Source organism: Olea europaea, unplaced genomic scaffold (assembly GCF_002742605.1).
Source record: "Olea europaea var. sylvestris unplaced genomic scaffold, O_europaea_v1 scaffold789, whole genome shotgun sequence".
Taxonomy (NCBI): domain Eukaryota; kingdom Viridiplantae; phylum Streptophyta; class Magnoliopsida; order Lamiales; family Oleaceae; genus Olea; species Olea europaea.
Genome location: NW_019266317.1, coordinates 104,229 through 128,205, shown reverse-complemented (window position 1 = coordinate 128,205; position 23,977 = coordinate 104,229). Strand labels below are relative to the sequence as shown.

Genomic DNA, 23,977 nt, shown 5'->3' with positions numbered 1-23,977 from the left:
TATATATATATATATATATATATAAATTAATTACAGTGCGAAGAAAAAATTAAAAATATTTTGCTTGTGTTTAAAAACTAAAACAGTCTGAAAACTTAATGAATAAAATTATTCACATCTCAATTTTATAGCATTCCTATTATTTTTTTATTTTTTTTGCCCCTTAATTCGAAAAGTACCATTAAATATTTTTATAAAGATAAACACATTTTCAAAGAGCTTAACATGCATGGGTCAACATTGCCGATGGCTAGCGTAACATGCATTTATTCTATTCATATTTCGGTTTTCAAGCATCAAACACATGCAAAATTGCATTGAATGCGCTAGCTTCAGCTCAAGTACAAGAGTACGCAAATTTGATCACTCAATTATTCATCATAATGGAAAGAGTGGACACAAATGCGTGACCAGAAAAATACGTTGTAGTGATCTGAAAGTTGAAATTTTTTCAATGAACTCATGCCAGAAGAGATGTGCTATGCCTTATGAGATCTAGTTTAAAGATTAACTTCATCATGCTCGTGACAAAATGGTCTTGATCAAGTAAAACCTAGATGTCAACCCTAAGATCCTACTCGACCTTCTTAACTTTCTTCATTAAATAAATGCCAACCCTTATATGTCATACTAAATGCGTAAAAAACAAAAACACTTCATCCCAAAAATCTGAATGAGATTTTTGGTATAAGAGCCTCATGTATACCTCGATATGAACCTCCACCCACTTTTCCTATCTTCAGAAATTTGAAAGCAAAGTAAAAAAGTATCAATTATTTTGCTCCATTTTGTACCAATCGAGAAAATAGAAAAAAATAGTACAAAGCACAGGGAAAGTTTCAATTTTTCTATGCAACCAAACCGCTAGCAGGCAAGCGGTCGTGGGCTTCTTTATGACGAGGTACAAGGTTCAACGGCATTGCGGACTTCGGCTTTCAATTTCATTATAAATATAAAGTTTAAGCCTCCGTTTGGACCTCATTCTCTCTTTTTTTTTTTTTTCTTTTTTCTTTCGTCTCTCTTATTTTCAACCACACAATATTTTATAAAATAATATTATACATAAATAAAAAAAATTTCATTCTTTTTCAACCACACATTCTTAAAAAAACCAAATTTGAAAAAATAAATAAATAAATACATGGGGGCTTAATTTACGGACTGCAAAAGTAAGTATATAAGTTTTGAATGGGGCTTAACTACTTATTCGGGTAAGCTAAGTACAATTGGGCTGATGGTGGGCTAATGGGGCTAAAATTTCCCCATTTATTCGTTCTTTATAGTGGAAATTACATACAAACAAGTGTTAAGTTTTTCAATTAAAAAATCAGGTGTGAGGTCAGTGGCTTATCCAGAATTTTGAGTAAGTATAGGCGGACGTTAATCGTTGACCATAATAAAATATTAAAAATTAAATATGATAATTATTTTGAAAAAAAAAAATTTGAACATATATATTTTTGTTACATGTTATCACAGATTTCACCAAATGATATAGTGGTAGGGTTTTCTATAATTCAAAGAAAAGAACATAGGCTCGAATCCTTTCAATTGCATTAAAACAACTAAAATATATATATATATTATTCTATTAGGTTTAGTATCAGAATTCATTGAGTGCCATGGTGGTTATGCTTTTAATATCCTTAATGATATGTCACAGATTCGAATCCCCTCTCTATTGCATTAGTTTTAGTCAAAATTGAAGAAATAAAAAAATTGTGCAATAAATTTGGTTAAGAAGAGATTCAAACCATAAAATGTTTATCAACTACTGTTAAAAAAAAAAAAAAATTCCCGACAGATCCCGCTGGGAGGCCTAGCTCGCCACTACCTAGATTCGCCACTATGTGAGGTTTATTTAACCAAAAATCATATATTAATTAAATTATTAATAATATTATAAAATTTACCCACTCCAACTCCGCTACAAGCCCTAAATTATTTCCCTCATCATCGTCATATACCATAAACTCATTTCTCTTCCACCACCACTTCTCCCTCCTCCACCCCAAACCCATTTCGCCACAACTATCCACCATTTCCCCTGGCACCACAATCACATTGCGACCTTAGAGGTGCAGCATCGCCTCGTACAGTTGCAACGCTATGCCTCTACGCATGAAGGCGCAACTCTAAAAATCACGAGGCAATGCCTTTACAAGTAGAGCTACACCTCTACAAGTTCTTGAACGGGATGGGACACTACCAAGGTTTGCACTCCTATATTGCATCTAAGATCTAAAGCCAAAATTGGGGCCATGATCTCAGATCTGAACAATATTCAAATCATCAACTAAGTCAGCAAAATTGTAACTATGTGAAGTCTTATTATAATAATAAAAAAAAAAGTTCTATTAGTAGCAACTGAATACAGTGACACCATCAATAATGGTGGCAAGGCGAATTTGCCCATAATTTCTAAATTAAACTGATATGTTAAGGGCATGTTTGTTGGAACTTAGTTTAAAGGCACGTTTGTTGGAGTAAAGTTAGCTAAGTAATGAATGGCATGTATGATTTGATTAGTTTTTCACATTTCTAATTTACTCTATAAAAACAGTATTTATGGTTAAAAAAAGTGACATAGTATATCTTAAATACTTATTAAAAAATAGGTGTGACATAATTTCTTCTTAAACATAGCAGCTGCATCTAGTTGATTGGGCCTACATCTAAAAAAAGGCCCAACCAAAAGAAGAGGGCCCAAAAAAAGGCTCAATCCACTTACCTGTCATCATCCAAATTCCTCCACGTGCGGCGCCTAAACTTCAATCTTCAAACTTCCTCATTGACTCCGACAGCAACTGTAAATTCCAACGGAGCCAGCACGCGATGAGGAGGTGATTGGGATAACCCATAAGGTCTCATGCTCAACTGTAAACATTCTAAGTGCTAAGAATGTTTTATTTTTATCATTCTCTATCGACATGAATGAGAATCGACTTTCAAAATAATCTTATATATATATATATATAAGAAGGCACTTTCTTTGTTAGAGTTATTAGGGAAAAAAAAAAGTTACTTACCTTAAAGTAATACTTATATTCAAAATAAGTAACTTAAGGTGAACTTAAATAAACTTTCAAACTTAGCCAAACATTTAAGACTTTTCGAAATTTCCCTTTTCTTACTTTTCGTTCCTGCAATCACGCAAAAAGGTTTGTACAATCGATTATGTCCCTATTAATGAATTAGCAAAGTGAAACTTATGTCCTTTTACTTAAAGTCAAAATCTAGTTGGTGCATTTGTGAGCCACTCTGCCTTTTTAAGCATGATCCTTTCTCTCACAACCTCAACCTCCTTTAAGTGGATTGGAAACTCATAGACCCTTTCAAATCAAAAATGAATACATTACCCACCAAAAACATAAAAGTTCACTAGAGCATAAGTAGGGCGTAAAATTATAGTAAATTTTATCGTCTCGTCTAAAAATTTAAGAAAATATTTTAGAGTTAATTAGGTTTGTAGTTATTGAAATTTTGAGTAATTATGTAAATGATCGCTAAATTTTTATGATAATTGTCATTTAGATTTCTAACGATTACGGTAATAATCACTCGATCAAAAATATTAATATTACATCAAACATTATAAAATCAAGTATCAAAATATAATTATTTATTACATCAAATCAGCGAAATTGACTGATTGGTGCTACCATAATGATTACATTTGCACTTTGAATTAAAGTTTAGTGATTTAATTGCAATTGAAGTTCGTTGACCCTAATGCAAAATTATATATATTCTTATGCCAAGTATATAAATATAGAAAAATTATCTACGAAGTGTTTATCTTATGTTAAGAGTATTGACAAGACGCATCAATTTAACAAATTCAAATTAATTTGTGGAATGCATTATAAATCTATATATCTATTAATTGATATGATATATCATTGTTGCTAGGTGTAAACTGAAATACTTATTTATATGCATGCTTTTCTTATGTATTTCTTTACATGAGACATCTTCGCATACATTTATTTTACCAAGGCTCTCTCTCAAAGACAGTGCCAAATCGTTACATCTTTTGTTTGAGTTACAACTTACCTAACAAAGAATTTCATTACTTGTTTTTGTTTTATCAAATGCTTAGGCGTTTGATTTGCCATTTTTCAGTTTTGCAAAACACTTGATATTTGTTTGATTTAATATATTTTTTTATACATTTTCGAGAATAAGGTTAAACTTGTAACATAAAACTTAAAACACATTTTTTTATTCTAAATGTTTGATGAAAGCACTAAAAATACTTAAAATATGGAACATAAGCATAAAAATTAAAAAAATTAAAGATAATAAAAAAAATATAAATATACAAATTCTAAAAAAGTAAAATTACAAAATTATGAAAAAAATAAATATTATAAAAAATAAATTTCTATAAATTATAGGAAAATAAAAAATTTTAAAAATAATAAAAAGTAAAAATAGTTCAAGCGCTTGATAATTATATGAATATGATGGAATCCCTTTTCATTCTAAATATAATGAAAAAGAGTACTTTCTCCTATGTTTTCGCATAAAAAAAATAAAAAAATAAAAAAAAATTGTTCTCTCCTAAAAAGAATTTTTTTTCCCTGAAATCTCGTCTAATAACTGAACAATTAGGAGATTCTCTAAAAGAAATATGAGGTTCTGCTTCTGGCGGCAACATGCTTCGTACCGCTTATGGTTTTGTCAGATCGGTCGCTCAAGATATTTGGTTTCTATCCGGACCCGAGGCATTTTTTCCACCTCTTCTTACCCTAAAAAAGCAACGGCACCTTACGTTCTTGAACCGATAACCAATTTTTGGCTAACCTAGCCTTCTCCGTCCCTCGGGACCAACAAGGGGTAGTACATAAATATTCATCTATTGTTCATCGACTACGCCTTTCACCTTGATCTTAGGACTCACCCTTCATGGACGAATCTTGCAGAGGAACCCTTAGGTTTTTAGGGCATTGAATTTTTACCAATGTTTGCGTTACTCAAGTCAGCATTCTCGCTTCCGCTTCGTCCATCATTGTTCGCACGGGGCTTCCTTCTAAGGCGGAACGCTTCCCTATCGATGTATTTTTACATCCAACAATATCAGTAGATCGCTTAGCCCCGTTCATCTTCAGAGCAAGAGCACTCGATCAGTGAGTTATTACGCACTCTTTCAAGGGTGGTTGTAACTAGGTAAGCCTTTTGGCTATCTCTGCACCCTACCTCCTTTATTACTAAGCAATCCTTTAGGGGCCTTAGCTGGCCACATCATTCTTTTTTAATTTTTTTTTAAATTTTTTAAATTTTCTATGTGTTGTCAACTCAATTTATTGTTTTAATAATGAAAAAATATTATTGATGGTTCCACTAACTTTAAAATGTATATATTCCTTAATGATACAATAATATAAAATTGGTCTACTTTACTGAATAATAAAATTTAATAGAATAAAATGTCGTACAATAATTTTTTAAAATTTTAAACAAAATACGATTTTCTAATTTTTTGTTTTGATAAATAGTTTTTAGATATTATAAGACATACTCATTTTTATCAATATTAAAATAGATCCTCAAAAATGAAAATTGAAAATGAACTAAAAACAAAACATGTTAAAGACAAAACAAACGAGACCTTAGGAAATTTTAACTCAAGGTTTTTATCTATTTTGATATGGATTTATGCATTACAACTCACGTTGTGCTACATATAAATAATGATATAAATATACACATGAAGTAGTGAGATATAATTAAGTTAAAATTTTTTTAACAAAAAATAAAAATTCACTCTCTTTTTGACATTCACCTATATGTAAATCATTATATGACTCAATTATATACATGTAGTATTATTCTTACAAGTCACTATACTTTTATTGACTTATATCAAGGTTAATGAACTTTAATTTGATAACTTATATCAAGGATACTATTGGCTAGAGGTCTTGGATTTTTAGACATTTGGGTTGAGGTAGATTCCAATGTGACCATTCATTGCATAACCAAAGGTGGAGGACCATGGGCTATTCAAGGCGTACTCAGAAAGATTGCAGACATCATTTCCTTCGATACAGACAGAATTACCTATATCTACAGAGAGGGAAACCAGATTGTAAATGCTCTTGTCGTAGCAGGTTGGGATCACCAGCAACTGACCTACCACGTCATATTCGAGCACTCGCGCAAATTGAGAGACATGGACTGCCCAACTTCAGAATATGAATTATAATTTTATATTAATTTTTAGTTTTAGTTTTTGCTTTTTGTTATTAATTACATCAAATCTTATTGTAAGGGAAGTAGTATTTCCTATTTTAGTGCTTAACATATTTTCTTAAGCATTTTCAATTAATGTAAGGGAAGTAGTCTTTTTAATTTACCGCTTTCCTTTTTTAATATGTAACCATGGTATTTCTCTGCTATAAGTGAGAGCAAATTAATAAAATCTCGAAAGTGCCGCCTTCCTCTAAAAAAAATAAAAAATAAAAAGAAGTGTGCTATTAGCATTTATCATTAATGTGACATTAAAACGTCATGCGTGCATGATTGTGGTCACAGAGTTTCAAGTCGGCATGTAAGTCAACCATTGTGATAAATGTTAATTTAACTAATAATAAGGTGACTATGACCCGTTTGATTCCTGTTTTGTTAAGAATGAAAGTGAAAAATATAATCGTTAAGGGATTCATACAAGAGATAAAAAATCGAATATAATGACTTGATGTGATGGATAATGATCATATTTTTTATTTTTGTGGTGAAAGAATAAGAATCAAATGTTGGCAATATTTGTTTTTGAGTTAATATTAATGACTTAATTGGATCAAAATAAAGTTCTCGTTCCCTAAAACGACTTGTAAATCATATAACATATTCTGATCATTGTATTAAACTATCATCTGTGAAGAATAAATTGTTAAAGAATATTTAATGTATTTATTTTTATACTTACAATGGATAACAATAAATTTAAATAAAATTTTAATTTATTTCTTGCACATAATAATTAAAAGGTAACGTACCGTGAGTTCAATCGGAAATTAACATAGACAAAAGACAATGGCACTTGAGCAGTTGAGCTTCATTTGATATCTCTAGGCCATGGCTGAAGAGCCTTAAATTAGCTGGCCCCATTCTTTCTAAATTTTAATTGTTGGAGTAGTATTTTTTTTTTAAAATATGTGGTTGAAAAAATAAATTTTTTTTATTTACGTGTAATATTATTTTATGGAAGATTATGTAATTGAAAATAAGATAAAATAAAAAAATGAAAATGAGAATGAGGGCCAAACGGGTAACAGTTGTGCTATATGTACAATCTATCAACCCCGGTTGACAATTAGACACATGAGAAGGAGGCCCACACTGAATAAAAAATCGTGGATCCCTTTTATGTGATTATAAACCTCGATTGTACAAAAATAATAATTCAACGGGTAAATATATCGGTTGGTTAGGTGACATTTTAGATGGGGGATCACTTGTAAAAATGACATAATGTTAATACATATTCTACACGATGTGCAAACGCAAGTTCAAGAAAGCTCTAATGAAAGTTGACAGAGTATTATGTATGTCTCACGATGGATTATAGATAAAATAATTTTATTGAGTAATGATATTTAGCTCATTGGGATTACAATTTCAATCTAAATGACGCTAATATGATATTAATTAATAAGTAAAATTAAATAACTTATTTAATTTCACCTTTCATTTAACCTATCATGTAGCGTCACCTAAACTGAAATTACAATCCTAATAAGTCAATATAGCATTAATAAAATTTATTGGGGTTAAATTATTCCATTATCAATAGATAGTCAAAAAGGGATTCTACTTTTGTCTGTGAAAATTTTACGGGAAGGCCATCTGCCTTTAATAGGCAAATAAACTGTATAAAAATAATTTTCACTTTACCATTTTTTTCATTCACAAATTTCATCAACTTTCACTAAAATCGTCTAAAAATCTGATTTTAATATACACTCAAACGAGGGCTTAATTAATAATACAATGTATTTTTACCTATATAGTCAATTGAATATGATTTAATCCACTAAGTATATATTAAATTAACCAAAAAAATTAATTAATTGTACTTATGTACTTGATTAAGTTGTGAATCTCATGGAATACATAGTTAAAATTAGTTTTTGATTTTGAATTGAGATAAAAATTAGATTTTAATTCATACCAAATAGGGAATAAATGTTTGTTGAATTAATTAATACCTCCTTTGGTTAATAAAATTTATATGGTCCTTACTTATTAATCAAACTTACAAGAGTTGAAGGAGCTTAAGTTTAGAGCACTGCTTTACCTTTAACCAATACTTTTTGAGTTAATTGTTTCAATAGTCACTCAACTTAAGTTTATGTCTTTAATTGGCCACTGAACTTTAAAATGTCGAGTTTTGGTTACGAAATTTTGAAAAATGTCAAGTTTTGATCGTTAAATTTAGGTCTGTGTCTTTGATTGGTCATTGAACTTTAAAATATCGAGTTTTGGTAACTGAATTTAAGTTCATGTCTTTGATTGTTTATTGAAATTTAAAATGTCAAATTTTGGAATATGCCATACGTTACTCACTAGCATAACTGTTGAACTTTGAAAAATATCGAGTTTACAGTGAATAATGTACAATATTTTTAAAGTTCAATAGTAATGTACAATATTTTTCAAAATTCAGTTAATAATATACAATATTTTTCAAAATTTAGTGGTTAAAACTCGACATTTTAAACTTCAGTTGTAAATTCAGTGACCAAAATTTGACATTTTTAAAAGTTCAGTACCCAAAACTCGACATTTTAAAGTTCAGTGGTCAATCAAAGACATCAACCTAAGTTCAGTGATCAAAATTCGATATTTTAAAGATGAGTGGCCAATCATAGACATGGATCATGTTGTATGACCATCGGAACAATTAACTCATACTTTTTCCCTCCACTTCTACTTTAGTTCTCCAGTGCTCCTCTTTGACTGTACACACACGCACATACACGCTGGGATATCGAAGAATTTGCATTCCCCTTTTACCTGGTCCCAGTTTTTACACCGCAAAACATCATCATTACTCTCACACCACCTTACATACTCACAGAAATCCAAAATAAAATCATTAGTTTTCTATATATTTGGTAGCTAATTCCCTCAACGAACATTCTGAATTTCCAAATTCACACTGAAATCTAGAGTTTGTAAAGTTCTTTTTTTTTTTTTTTTTAATGGCTGAAACCACGGAATCAGTCACCAGAAAGATCATCAACCCCAGATTCGAAATTGATACTTCACCGCCTTTTGAGTCGGTTAAGGAGGCGGTGGACCGGTTTGGCGGCAGTGGACCTTGGATTCCTCATCACTGGCTTCGTTTAGCCGCTGATCATGTCAGTCCCATCTCTTCTTAACTCAAATCTTAAATTATCTTTAAGGTTTCTTTTGTTGGGCACCAAGTATATGTAAGAATGTTTCTAAGGAAAATGACTTGTTTCCCTGTTCATATTTTCATTGTTTTTGTTTACTGATTAAAAATAACTGGTGTACCACTTGTTTACTTTTATGAAATGAACAAGGAATCTAATGTGCTAAAGTATGATACACAAACTTTGTGTTTCTACCCAGGAAGGATTAACTTACATGGGTATGGAGACTATGTTACCATTCTTGGATTGGTATTTACATTGTAATTTTACTCTTGAATTAATGTTAGTACAAGAAAGCCTTTTTCCAAATAAATTTGAAATATGTTGCATGAAATTTTTTCAATTGATTAAGTGACTCCCACAAAATGTATTTAGAATCATGTCACAAAATTTGATGTAGTTTTAAGCTGGCTATCGACCAATTGCGATTCCCTTCCGGTGCACAGGCTTGGGACCAACTATGAAAAGAGAGGTGGAGTTTTAATTGATTTCTGAGAAGAAAAAGAATTATATCTCATAATGAAAGAAAAGGGAAACATATACCTAGGAGTGGCAGGAGACTGGAGGTCAGAGGTCTTCAATATTATAATGAAATCACTTGTCTTTTTTCACATTTTAGTTTGTCTGCTATAAAATCTGCGCATCTACATTCAGAAAATACTTCCAAAAAGTTCTACATTGAAACAAACAGTCTTTTTTTTCACATAGTACTTTTGATCGAAAATCAATCTGATTGATTTCGTACCCTTAGCTAAATGAGAAAATGGTTTGTCACTCATGGTTGGAAGAGTGCTTAGATTGGATCCTTTTGGTTCTATGAGTACAAGCCCTCTGAGTACGTGAGAGGGGACATAAAAATGAAAGTCTTACCTGTGACAATTGCATCAATGAAGTATAATCTATCATCCTATTATTTCAGAAGTCCGATAAATTTTAATTCTTGCAGAATGACAATGAGGCCTTTGACATGGGGAAAATGGAGGAACAGGCAATGCAACTGGAAAGGGATCTCATTGTGAAAGAACAGGAAACACTTAATGTCTTAAAAGAACTGGAAGCAGCGAGAAGATTTGCTGAATATTTAAAATTGAGCTTGATGCAAGAAGTGACTTCATTCATGAACAGTCCTGACACTAAATTGGACAGCAGCATTCCCGAGTCCAATCAGAACAAGACTGAGAAGTTGAGCCTGTGTCCTGTTCCATCATCTGGTTTGATTTCCTTGGAGCTGAATCAGGCGAAATTGGACCTCAATAAGATGTCAATAGATCTTGATGTAATCCGAGGATCTGTTGAGTCTCTGAACATGAAAATGAGAAAAGAAAAGGTTATGTTTGAAAGGAGAACCAAGAGGCAAATGCCAACTTCTGAAGGAGTCTTGTCTTTTGAGGAGTGTCGACATGCATCTAGGGAAAAGCCAGATATATATCAGAAAGTAGAAATGGAATGTGGCTCTGGGAATTCTCTGAATCTCTTCAAGGAACTAACACAAATGAATTCTGAGACTGAGCAATTCAAGAAGATGACAGAAGCGTCTAGATATGAGGTAATGAGGGCAATGACGGAGATTGAACGAACAAAGAACAGTATTAAAATGGCAGAAATGAGGTTAAATGCAGCCAAAAAGATGGAAGAAGCCGCCAAAGCACTGGAAGCCATCGCTTTTGTTGAAAAAGGTGCACTATTTAATGGTGACAATTCATTAGATGTTCACCAACCTAATGGAATAACTCTATCGTTTAAAGAGTATCGTGCTCTTATTCAAAAAGCTCAGCAAGCTGAAGAGGTGTGTAAGACTAAATGTATGGAGGCGAATGCCACACCTGGAACCAAAGACACATACCAGTCCGAAGTAGCCATTGTTGAGAAGTTTGAGCAGCCACTAGAAAACAAACAATCCAGAGAAGTTGATTTTGATGAGGGAACTCATAGAACAGAAGTTGTGACTGAGGAATCCTATCCCAGAATGCTGATGGAGCGTGGTCGAGTGCGGAACCCGGAGATTCATCCTGCTCAATTCAAGTTTAGGAATTCCCATCCCTCTCTTGGTCATAGGAATCCACAGGTTCCTAATGGAAATGAATCATACATGAAGAAAGAAAAGTCGAAATCAGGTTTTAAAACAACTTCAATTGGAAGTATTCTAAGTAGGAAATTGATTCTACAGGACGATTTCATGGTGGGAAAGCATGTGGAGAACCACACTGAAAGGCAACACATTTCTTTGAGCCAAATGCTCCGAGAACAGAGTCGACATATTTTACATCCTAGGAAACCGATGACTGATGGGAATGTTGAAAACCAATACTTCATTCAAAGGAAGAAATTCGGGTTTATTCAAGTACCACTACCCAAGCCAAGCAAGAAAAAAACACAGCCTTTGAACATGAGGTGACTAGCTACCAGGAGAGTTAGTTCGAAGTATAAGCTAGTAGAGTTTTCATGATCTAAATATTGTGTATGTTTTCCATGTGTGAGTGTGGGCTTTGATAACAGTTTCATATGATTTCATTCAATAGTGTATATGATGTTTGTTTGTATGAAAGCATGTCACTACTGCTTGTGTTAGTTTTCTGTCATTATTTGCAATCCAGTAACAGGAAGATAAACAGATACGTCCCATTTTAGCTTCTCCCTGTATAACCTTTTTCTAATATTTATATTCGAAAATGGAGCTTGGTTTGCAATTTGGACTAACTAGACCCAGAAAAGGTTAATTCTATGTTCTTGTTATGGCCCGTGGTTTTTATTCGGTTTTGAAAGTTTTCATGTAAATTCTTGTTCTCTTGTTCCTGTTATTATTTTCTATTTTTACTTCTATGTTCTTGTTATTTTCTCTTAGGAGGATCTTGGGAATGAATCAAGAAATCGGTCTGCATTCTCAACGTAAGAAACATATTAGAAATTAGTTTTTGAGACAGATCCAGCAGCCATCTATTAGACTAAATTAAAGTCATTCTGTTTCTGAATAGCTTAAAGCTCAGCTTTAACCTTTAACAACCACTTTTTCCCCCGTGTTTTACTTTAGTTCTCCAATACTCCTCTCTCTGTCACTGTACTGACATGCACATACACACTGACTGTGTGGAAACCGAAAAGAATTTGCATTCTCTCTTTTACCTGGTCCCAGTTTTTGCACACTAAATCATCATCATTACTCTCACAACCCCATAAAGAATCACAGAAATCCAAAATAAAATCATTAGTGTTTATATATTTGGTAGTTAAGTCCCCTTAAATGAACATTCTGAATTTCCAAAATTCTCAGAATTCTAGAGCTTCTACAGTTAGTTATGGCAGAAACCACAGAATCTGTCATTGCTGAAACCAAAAAGCTCAAATTCAATATCGCTACTTAAAAAAAAGGTAGAACCTCAACCTTGAAGGCCCCCACCGCCTCGCCATTCTTAAAAGAAAGTTATCTAGCTGTTTTTTGATAGGTTACTAGTTGGTTAGCTATAGTAGGGTGATGGAACCCTGTAAAAGAAGGCAGAAACAAACGAGAGAGAGAGAGAGAGAGAGAGAGAGAGAGAGAGAGAGAGAGAGAATTCAATGGCAAATGTATCTTTATTCCTTGAATTGAAAGACTAGCAGTGACACTACAATAAACGCGAATGATCTCCTTTCCTCACGCCCACCCTCATATTTATTTACATCCTTCCATAAACTGACTCAACTACCGAAAATACCCCCCTTGAACTAACTAAATGACTAACTACTTTGCTGCTCTGATTCTTTTCCTCTTCGCTGACTGCCCCTTTGACCGATGGTCTATCATTATCTCCCCCTCCGAAATCCACCTTATCCTCATGGTGGAAGTCCAGGAATTGATGACGAATCAACTCAACAAGTTCCCATGTGGCCTTAAATTCGAGACAATCATTCCACTGAATTAACACTTCCCGCTCGTTGGTAGAAGGATTTTGTGAAAGGGGGGCCAAAAAACCCACACATTAATTGCAAGATACAATCGAGCTCAAAATAGAAATTAAACTTTCAGAAAATAAAGAACACATCAAGATTTTTCGACCGAAGCCCCAGAGGTTCAGTGATAAGCACCTAATCCCCCGTTGAGCATCCAATCGAAGTGGATATTGCTCGGTTGCACTAACGTCCCAAAAACAGGCAATCGAAGGTTACAGAGTTCAATCACTATAAGAATACACAAGAAAGAGACTTATCTCTTCAAAAGGAACCACAAATCTGCCTCAGACTCGCACCGAATCAACAGACCACATTCCTAATCTCAACACATGAGAACTCTAAGTTTCACTCAAGAAAAGATCAATATACAGTGATTAATAACCTTCCAAAATCGAATGAGATGATCGATTACAGAAAATAGGGAAAACTGAAAACTCTAACTCGAGAGAGACGAAGAACTCTCTCGAACCTCACTCAAGAGTCACAAAAATGAAAAGTCACTGAGCCAACGAACGGTCCATCCTATTTATATCACCAGAACGTAAACCCTTCATCCAACGATGGGAATTAAGCTAGGTGTCATCATCAGACAGAATGCCATTTATAAAAGCGTGTTTTCAAAACACGTTTTATTGGCTGAAAATATGGGAGCACAAATAACATGGTTTGAGTCTCAACATTTTGCTTGATCTTAATCGCTGTCTCTAGCTCCATCTGAAACTACTCAGTAGATGTTAGCTGTGGAGGCAGGTGAGAGGCTGTCTGAACAGCGCCTATGGCCCTTCGGAGTTGTGACACATGGAAAATCGGATGCATAGCAGCATTAGTTGGGAGTTTCAACTTATAAGCAACCTGACCCACCCTTGCCTCAATCTCAAATGGTCCGAAGTATCGTGGAGACAACTTAGCACGCGGCCTCATGGCCATCGATTTCTGATGATGTGGGCGGAGTTTAAGATACACCAATTCACCCACTTCGAAGTTGACCTCGCGATGCTTTCTGTCTGCCACCTGCTTCATTTGTTACTGGGCACGAGTGAGCTGCATTTTAAATTCCTGTAACACTTCTCTGTCCAACATCTGTTCCACTGAAATACCCTTCTCGAAGGGCAAAACTGGTGGTGGAGGCCGGCCATACAAATCTGAAAAGGGGCATTTGGTATTGCCAAAAACCTCCCTTCGAGTGTCGACCATGTTGAAGGAATGTCATGATACCAATGTTGGTTTCCATACAAGGATATAGAGACTATGTTTACCATACTTGGGTTGGTGTTTACATTTGATTTAAGACTCTTTAAACATTTTTTGTACAAAAAAGTCTTTTTAATTAAAAAAAATATCGGGTCAGTTACGTAAATATCTTTATGTTGATTCGTTGAGCGACATCCCTATGATAGGTGTATTAGGATTCATATCATGAGATTTGATAAAGCTTACACTGGTTAGCCATTACTCAACCACAATCCTCCTCCTCTCCCAGACTGGTCTAAATTAATATCCTTGAGCATTCAAATTTCCTGAACTTAGCTAAACCAAGTACCAAAAGATGCAGAAGTTTTCACCTTTTGCTTTGTTGAGGTTGGGTGTACTATGTTTTTATCTAGTTTGTCTGTTAATTCTGAGCATTCATGTTCAGAAAATTCTTTCATGAAATTCTGCATTGAAATAAATGCATCTTTGTGTCACTTTACATGGTAACGTCTGGTTCGGAGGAAAATTGAATCGAATTAGAATTTTCGAGTATTTAATAAATGGAATCACACCGGTTCGGCTCCATTCGAATTCGATTTTGTTCCGTACCATAATTAATTTTTTTTACATTTATAACAATATTACATTAATCCAACTAATGACATGTCCAATTTTAATTTTTACAACAATATTATATTAATTCTTACAAAATAACGTAGTCCAATTTAAAAATATACAAATAATAATAAACATTTTGAACTCTAGTTATAATTCATAATGTTCATACAATGAAGTGTGAGAAATTATTAGAAAGGAAGGTAGCTAACGAGACAAAGGAAAACACACAAATGCGTGCCAACTCACAATAAATATCTTGAATACTAATTATAAATTATAGTTTATGCATTGAAGAGAGAGAAATTATTAGAAAGGAGTGAGATGAAGCTTAGCTTACCTTGATCAAAGTGGAGAAAATTCAATGAATATGGTAGAAAAATGGTCAGATGAAAGAGACGCAACCGCTCGACTTCAATTATTTGAAAACAGCAAGATGATTGAGAAAAAAATTAGGAAACTCAATTTTGATTCTTTGAAATTTGAATTACAAAGTCGGGCGTTGGCTAAAAACAAGAAAATGATATTGTGGGCTCAATTAATTAATTGGCGAATTTATTTACAAAATAAAAAAAATAATAAAAAAATAGTTTAACTTATTTAGCCCCTATTTGATAGAAATTAAAATTAGACATTTATTAGATTTTGATAGAAGTTGATAAAATGTATGGTTGAAAAGTTGTGGGACTCATAAAATACGTGGTTGAAATAAATTGTTGACCTTGATTTAGATTAAAATCTATATTTTAGTTCGTACCAAACAGTGGCTTAATATAAAAGAAAATAGGAACATTCGGTTATTCAATTCTTGGTCTATAGTCGAGAATCGAGCCAAACTCATTAGTTTACGATTTTGATACATGTTCGAGTATTTAACTTAAGAAAAATTTAACCGAATCAATTAATTCATTTCGATCCAATTCGATTCTAGAGTTTTATATGACCCTAGTACAAACATCTCTTTTAATGGTCCAATGAGGAATGCAAATGGATCACAATCGAGTTAGGAACTCAGAAATACACTCTGCTCTGGGAGGTAACATGTTTTTTTTTTTTTTTAACCAAATGCTCTTAGAACAAAGTCGACATGTTTTACATCCTACAAAACCGGTGGCTGATGGGAACATCGACAAGCAATACTTCATTCAGAGGAAGAAGGTCTAGTTTATTCAAGTACCACTACTGAAGTTTAATATAAAAAAAAAAATAATAAATAAAATAAAAAAATAAAAAAATTACCCTCAACCTTTGAACATTAGGTGACTAGCCACCGCAAGAGTTGGATTCAGATTATATGCTAGTTATTTTTTCGTGATCTCTGTGTTATTAGTGTGTTTAAGTGTGTTACTGTTGGCTTTGATTATGCTCTTGCTTATGATTATATAGCACATTGTTACTGGAAGACATGAAGGCAAAATTATGTGCAAGATTTGTACACACAAATATCAATTTAGTCAACTTAATTAATTGCCACAATCGATAACTTTGTCCAATTTAGTGGTATTTCTGTCAATTTCCTAGTGGTTTTTACATTAAAAATAATAAACAGGGAAAATTTGTGTGTATTACGTTTAAGGTGCGAGTAATAAGATAGGTTTAGGATATTTTTGGGGGAAAAAATAAAAAATCATCATTGATAGACATTTTTTATCAACCCTTTTAATGGAAAAGTCAACAAACGAGATATTTGATTCTCAAATAAGTGATTTCAAATCAGCGGTTAAATTGTTATTCTCTAATTTTACGAGATACAAATAAATCTCTTTTTCCACTAGTAGGTAACATACTGCAGCTTCTTGGAAGCAATTGAGTCACGCATAGAAGTCACACAAAAGCTATGTCAGTCGTCGTTTATCCACAATGAAAAGAATTGCAACCTTATTTTATTCCTTAGCATAATACTATTGTTGACCTTGATTTCTAATTGATGACGTGGTTAACAAATCCTGGCTCTACTCATGTCTACACACAAGACTCCTACACAGTTGTATAAATTGTTAGAAGCCTGTCCTTCACTACTGGCAAGGAGATTGTCGTGAGCATCAACGACCAAGTCACTCAACTTATATTTTTTTGTATGGATGAACAAGAGAGGTGGGCCACAAATATGTGTACAGGCAACGGTTTGTAGAGAGAAAACAATAATGACAAATAATATTACGACTAAAAGTGTAAAATTGCATTACATTTAAATGATACTAAGTGTGAACTTTTATAATAAGAAGAGTTGAAGTGATTATTATTGGATTAAAGATATTTGACTTCATGTTAACCGTCAACGCATCCTCTTCTAGGTATCACCATGCAATCCTTGGTTAAGAAGGCATTTAATGGTTCTTTAAAGTGGTCACCCAGCTATAGTCTAGGTTTGATGATTGAAAATAGATTGACAAGTTGATTGATAGGTGTTTGTTACAAAAAGATCACATTAATCAATTATTGAAAATCTTGTACGAAAAATCACTTGAAAGAGGCAAAGGAAAAAAATGCATTTGTGGATTTGAAAACCTATAGCGTTGGTAATAGGCTACAATAGATCATGCCACCTTACCTTGACCATGGAGGTTTGACCTCGACATGTCACTTTGATTGGGTGATGCATCACTTCGATTACCCCTATTTGATGGCCTCAGTGAAGCCATGTGGACCGGTTAGTGAATTGTGGCCTAAAATGACTTGTTGCTGGCTACCACGTGATAGTCCAATGATAGTCCAAATGAATCTTATATAAAAAGATACACTCATTTCGAAAAGATATATTCAAACCTATAAATTGGATTATCTTAGTTCTATTTTCTTTACTCCAAATCAATTTCTATTAAAATTAATTTTTAATACATTCCTTCTCAAAATAATTTTCAAATTATTTTCGAGTTTTGTGCTCAATATTTTAATAATCAATATCATCTAGTCTAGAAGAGTACATTCAAGTTGTGGTTAGTAAGGCAAACTTACTATTGTGCCATATTAATTTTGTAGTAGAAATTGTTTATTGGGAGACATCCACTTAATTCTATTAGTAGTGCAGGAGGAATTTGCAATCGCATTCGTTATTTCATTTTATCTCCTTCTATTTTTATGTTTCAATAAGTGGTGATTTAATCATTAATATGCACATATTATAATTTCGATAAGTCGGAACTCTATTCTATTTTGCACTAGTAAGTTACGATTTTATCATACTCACATGCACATGATTTTAGTTAAAGAAATATATATACATCATTTTATTTAACATATATATACAAACACCAAGCACTGTAGATGACACAGTTGCAGACATGCGTTTTATTTAATTTTTATCTTGCTTCAAATAGAATAATTCATTATAATCTAGCTACACAGTACAAGAATAAAATTGGGGGTTTAACCACTTATGACGTTGACAAACTTTACAGTCGAAGCATTAGACAAGCTAAAGAAGGACATAGTAGTCAAGATAAATTGTTAATAGGCAGTAGTGATGATATGAAAAATGATGAATTGTTAGTAGCCAGCGGTTGTGAAAATCACCTCTTGAAAGAAAATGTATATCTATTTTTGCATTGGTGGAGAGCTTTTTCTTATTTGTTAAATACCATAAAGGACATAGATTATAATAATTTCATTTTTAATATTGTTATCATTTGTAGTATTTTAAAATTTATTTTAAATGTTATAACAATATATAATTATATGATTTTTTCCAAAAAAAAAAATTAAAATCCAAAACACAGTTATTATAAAATGAAGAAAAAAATTAAATAAATTTCAAAGTTTAAAAAATTACAAAATAAAAGCATAATTTGTGTAGTATAAAAAATATTCAAATAAATTTAAATGATCGAAATATCGATAAACTTATGACTAAAACGTAATATGTTTAACTAATAAAGTTTAGAATATGTATAATTTTAATAATCCATAATAGGAAAATGCTAAAAGCACAATCTAAAAAACTACTACTACTCGAAATCTGTTGTCGGATTGGCACAAATTCTTCTATAATATTTTTCTTAAGTTTATTAAATAAAAATAATAATTCTGACTATAAAATAATTAGAAGTTGGACTTTAAAATCAATCCTAATCAAGACTTAATGAAACGGTACTGTATTAAATTTTTAACAACACGGTCATTTCAGGTTCATTACATTTTTAATGTAGGAAAAATTGCTACCATTAAATAGCCAGATCTATCACGTTAGATCATCAAGAACACATAAACTAAAGTGAAAATATACCTGAATCAACCATTGTTAATTGCAACGATTAAATCCTGCGATTATGTCTTCCAAATCAACAAGTAGCTCATTTTTCTTTTTGGTGATGGGAGGAAGAACAAAATGTGCGATCCTTGTGATTTGGGGATTATAACCGTGTTTATATACTAATTGCCTATTAACCTAATTCGGCCCGTCATGAAATTAGGAACAATGGCCCGATCTCTGCACGTAAAAGCCCATACTTTAAATTAGATGCATTAAAGCCCAAAATATCAGAGCCTTATTAGATCACTTTAAACTGGGCTTAATAGCCTTTAGTTTAATAGAAAATAATTCACTCATATAAACCCATATGATCGATTAAAATTCCTTACAATCTCCTACTTGGACAATATGTGTCACTTTATAATTGTGCATTAAACATAGCCTTATGAGTGCTTAAAATTTTGCTATCATTACTGAATGTATCTCCAAACAATTTAGTCTATCAATCATATCAACATAAGATCAATGCGATTTTCGCTATTTTCTTCGTAATTATATCCATCAATGGTCATTTATATTGATATAACTAAATGACATGGATCAAGTATGGATGTGTGGAATTGAAATTACATGTGATGTGATCTTAACATGCCTATTTCCAACAGGTCCACCTTAATACATTAGTGATATTATTTTCAAATAAGTTCAGAGATAATAAACTAAAGAAAAACTTTATAACTGAAAATAAATTTAATCATAAACTATATCCAAAATAACAGTACATGTGTCCAATGTGAATAGCAAAAATACAAACTTCCATTGAAACTAGACATCCTCAAGAGATATTACACCCATATGAGCAGTGTGCTCATGAAAGACCTTAGGTATCAATCACTTAGTAAGCGGATTCGCAACCATGGAGCTTGTCTCGATATGCTCTATTAACATCTATCAACTCTAAACTTTTTCTTTAATAGTCAAGCACTTGATCTCTATATATTTCGACTTCATCGAGCTCCTGTTGTTATTGGAAAATAGTACTGCTGATTTATTGTCACAAAATAACTTAAGTTGTCTTTCTATACTATCCACAATGTGCAGCCCAATGACAAAATTGCGCGGCCATATTCCATGGTTTCCAGGAAATAGCGTCTCCAACAAGCAGGTAAATATAGCTTGAAGTAGATTTCCTACTAGCTTGGCATCCCGCGAAATTGAAATCAGAATAACTGATGATCTCCAACTGATCTGATCTCCTGTATGTGAGCATACAGTCATTTGTTCTCTGTAAATGCCTCATAACCTGTTTGGATGCTTTTCAATGATCCATTTTCGGGTTACTTAAATATCTTTCTTGCATAACAAAAATGAATGCTATATTCGAATGCGTACAAATCTGAACATATGTCAGACTCCCTATAGCTAAAGAATAAGGAATCTTCTACATTTCTTTAATTTTCAAGTTATTTTTAGGGCACTGACTTTAACTGAACTTGTCTCCTTTAGCCACAGAGATGAAGCTTGGTTTACAATCTTGCATACTATATATTTTAAGTACATTTTCGATATAGCTCTTTTGTGACAATCCAAGGATACCCCAAGAACGATCTCGATGTATCTGAATTTCTAAAAAAGAGGCGTCACAAAGATCTTTCATCTCAAAATTCTTTGATAAAAATCTCTTGATTTTGTGCATTAAGCCTATATCTTTGCTGGCAAACAATATGTTATCGACATATAAAACTAGAAAAATATACTTACTCCCACTGAACTTGTGGTATATACAATCATAGACCAAATTCATCTAGAAACCAAATAAGATGATCACTTGCTGACACTTGTAATACCATTGATGAGACGCTTGTTTGAGCCCATAGATGGATTTATTTAGTTTACAAAAAAATTTTTTTGCATCATCTGATTTGAAGATTTCTGGTTGTACAATATAAACTGTTTCATTAATGTCAACATTGAGAAACGCTATCTTAACATCTATTTGATGTAACTTAAGATCGAAATACGCTACCAATGATATTACAGTCTCGAAAGAGTCTTTTGAAGAAATTGGAGAGGACGTCTCTTTATAATCGATGTCTTCTTTCTGTATAAAGCCCTTTATGACAATACGAGTCTTATTACTCTCTACATCACCCTTTGAATCTTTCTTTGGTCTCAAATATCCATTTTGTAACTAATGGGTTTCGCACCTTCAGGCCACGAGGACCGATACGTCATTATCCTTCATGGGCCTTATCTTTTCATTCATGGCATCAAGCTACTTTCGAGAGTTAGAATTTTTCATGGCTTAATAGAAGTTGATCGGATCATCTTTCACCACTTCAATGTCAACTTCATGTTCTAGGAGAAGTACGATGTAATCATTCGAAACTGTGCTTCTCCTCTCTCTAGTAGATCTTCTTAATGGCATTGGTTCTTGAGGTTGTAGAGTTTTTTTTTTTTTTTGGAACAATTTGCTGACTTTGAGAGAAAGATGCAACGACATTGTCTTGATCCTAAGTTGTTTCTTGAAAAATATCAGGGATAGAAACCTGATCATTGTCAATGGTAATTGAAGAAATTTCAACATAGTCATCTTAAAGACAAAGTTTGTAACCCTTTAGCACCCTACAAACTCAACATCCTCAAATAATCAAGCATTTTTTGTCTTGAAAATCACCTTAGTTGTAGGATCATATAACTTGTAATCCTTGGACCTTTCAGAATATCCAATAAAATAGTAACTGATGGTCCTTGAGTTCAGTTTCTTTTCATTTAGCTTATAGGGCCTTACCTTAGTTGGACATCCTCAAATGTATATGTGCTTCAAACTAGCCCTCTTTCCCGTCAAAAGCTCATAAGCAATTTTATTAGTGGCCTTAGTTGGAACTCTGTTGAGTATATACGCTGCGATTTTCAATGCTTCATCCCAGAGAGATTCTGGTAAGGTAGAGTGACTAATCAGTAATCATACTTCTCAATTCTCTCCATGTCTTTAAGCATTCTATTTCGTCTCTCAACAACACCATTCATAGTGGGAAATTCGACACAATGTATTGTAGGACGATACCGTATTCCTCTAGGAATTTAGCAAATGGTCCTGGACTTTTTCACCTGAATTGTTGTATCTGCCATAGTATTCACCCTTACGGTTAGATCTGACGCTTTTAATCCTTTTCTCAAGTTGTTTATCATCTTCAGCTTTATAGTTTTGAACACATTCAGCAACTGTGATTATTTATGAACAAGATATATATAGCTATATCTTGAAAAATCGTCTATGAATGTTATAAGATATTGTTGATCATTCCAATAACTCGTAGGGAATGGTCCACAAATGTTCGTATGTATAATTCTATGACGTCCAATGTCCTATTAGCTTGAAATCTCCTTTTATTGGTTTGTTTTCTATTTATACAGATGACATACAAATCATAATTTGTAAAGTCAAGAGGGTCGAGAATCTGGTCAGACATAAGTCTCACAATTCTCCTCTTAGAGATGTGACCTAATCTCTTGTGCCACAATGGAGCAGAATTCTTGTCGATTAATTTTTCCTTTACAACTTGAGTATTGATATGCAAGGATTCATTAAAAGAAGCAATTGTATCAATTAAATAAATATTATCGAAACCCATTAAAGAATCGGAACCAACCAATTTTGAATCATAAAATAAACTAAAATTTCCATTCCTATATAAACAAGAATAACCAGATTTGTCCAAAGCAAAAATAGAAATCAAATTTTATCTAAAAGACTGTACAATAAATGTCTCATTAAGATCTAAATAATATCCGGTCTTTAACATTAATCTAAATTTTCTATTGCTTCTACTTCCACCGTCTTATCGTCGCCAACCTAGATGTATATTTCCCCATCACTTAGTTTTCGACAACTATATGAGTTGTTGCACCAAAATCTATCTACTATATATGTCTAGTATCGAAAATTAACCCCAGAACAAACCAAATGAATAAAAATACCTTTACGCCATGCGTGATAGTTGGTACAATTATTCTTCTTATAATCTATAGCTCCATAGAAGAACAACCACATTCAGTTGGTTCATTATGCTGTTTCTTTTGTGATGTTGTACCCGTAGCTCCCTTATCTTTTTGTCTTGTTCTTTTTATCCTTGGGGGTGATGGCTAAATGAGCTCTTTCTATCTTGTCATGCTTAAATCTTTCCTCTTTTTGGACATAATGTGAGATGAACTCATTAAGGGACCCTAAGTCATTTAGACAGTTGTGTCTCATCTTGAATTGACTTAAATGTGCCGAAAGGGATATCAGAACCAAGTGCACTAACAAGTCTTCATATAAATCCAACTTTAGGTCCTTTGGTTTTCAAGCAATATAAGACATTTCTATAATGTACTCTCGTATGTTTCATTTCCCTTTATATCTCATTGAGACATGGTTTGTTGAAACTGCACTTGTTTCAACCTTTTCATTGTGGGCAAACCTCTCTTCAAGATCCTCAAAGAAATTCTTAGTCGTAGTCACCTTATCGGACATAGTGCCCCCAAAATGTTTATGGAAATCATCAAGCTTATATGATTCGATCTTTTCCATTTTTCATCTTCTTCTTGTAATCAGAGGTACTCTTATAAGTAAGTACAACATGTTGATCGACCCGTAAAGCAATGTCTA

At 32.8% G+C, this 23,977-nt stretch overlaps 1 protein-coding gene across 1 annotated transcript; it reads left to right on the top strand.

Moving 5' to 3' along the window:
• Positions 1 to 8,975: 8,975 nt before the first annotated feature.
• Positions 8,976 to 12,094, top strand: LOC111391403 (WEB family protein At2g38370-like). Its single transcript, XM_023016617.1, has 2 exons — positions 8,976 to 9,371; positions 10,354 to 12,094. Exons 1-2 carry the CDS (start codon positions 9,213 to 9,215, stop codon positions 11,800 to 11,802), a joined length of 1,608 nt encoding a protein of 535 aa, XP_022872385.1. The 5' UTR covers positions 8,976 to 9,212; the 3' UTR covers positions 11,803 to 12,094.
• The last annotated feature ends 11,883 nt before the right edge of the window (positions 12,095 to 23,977 follow it).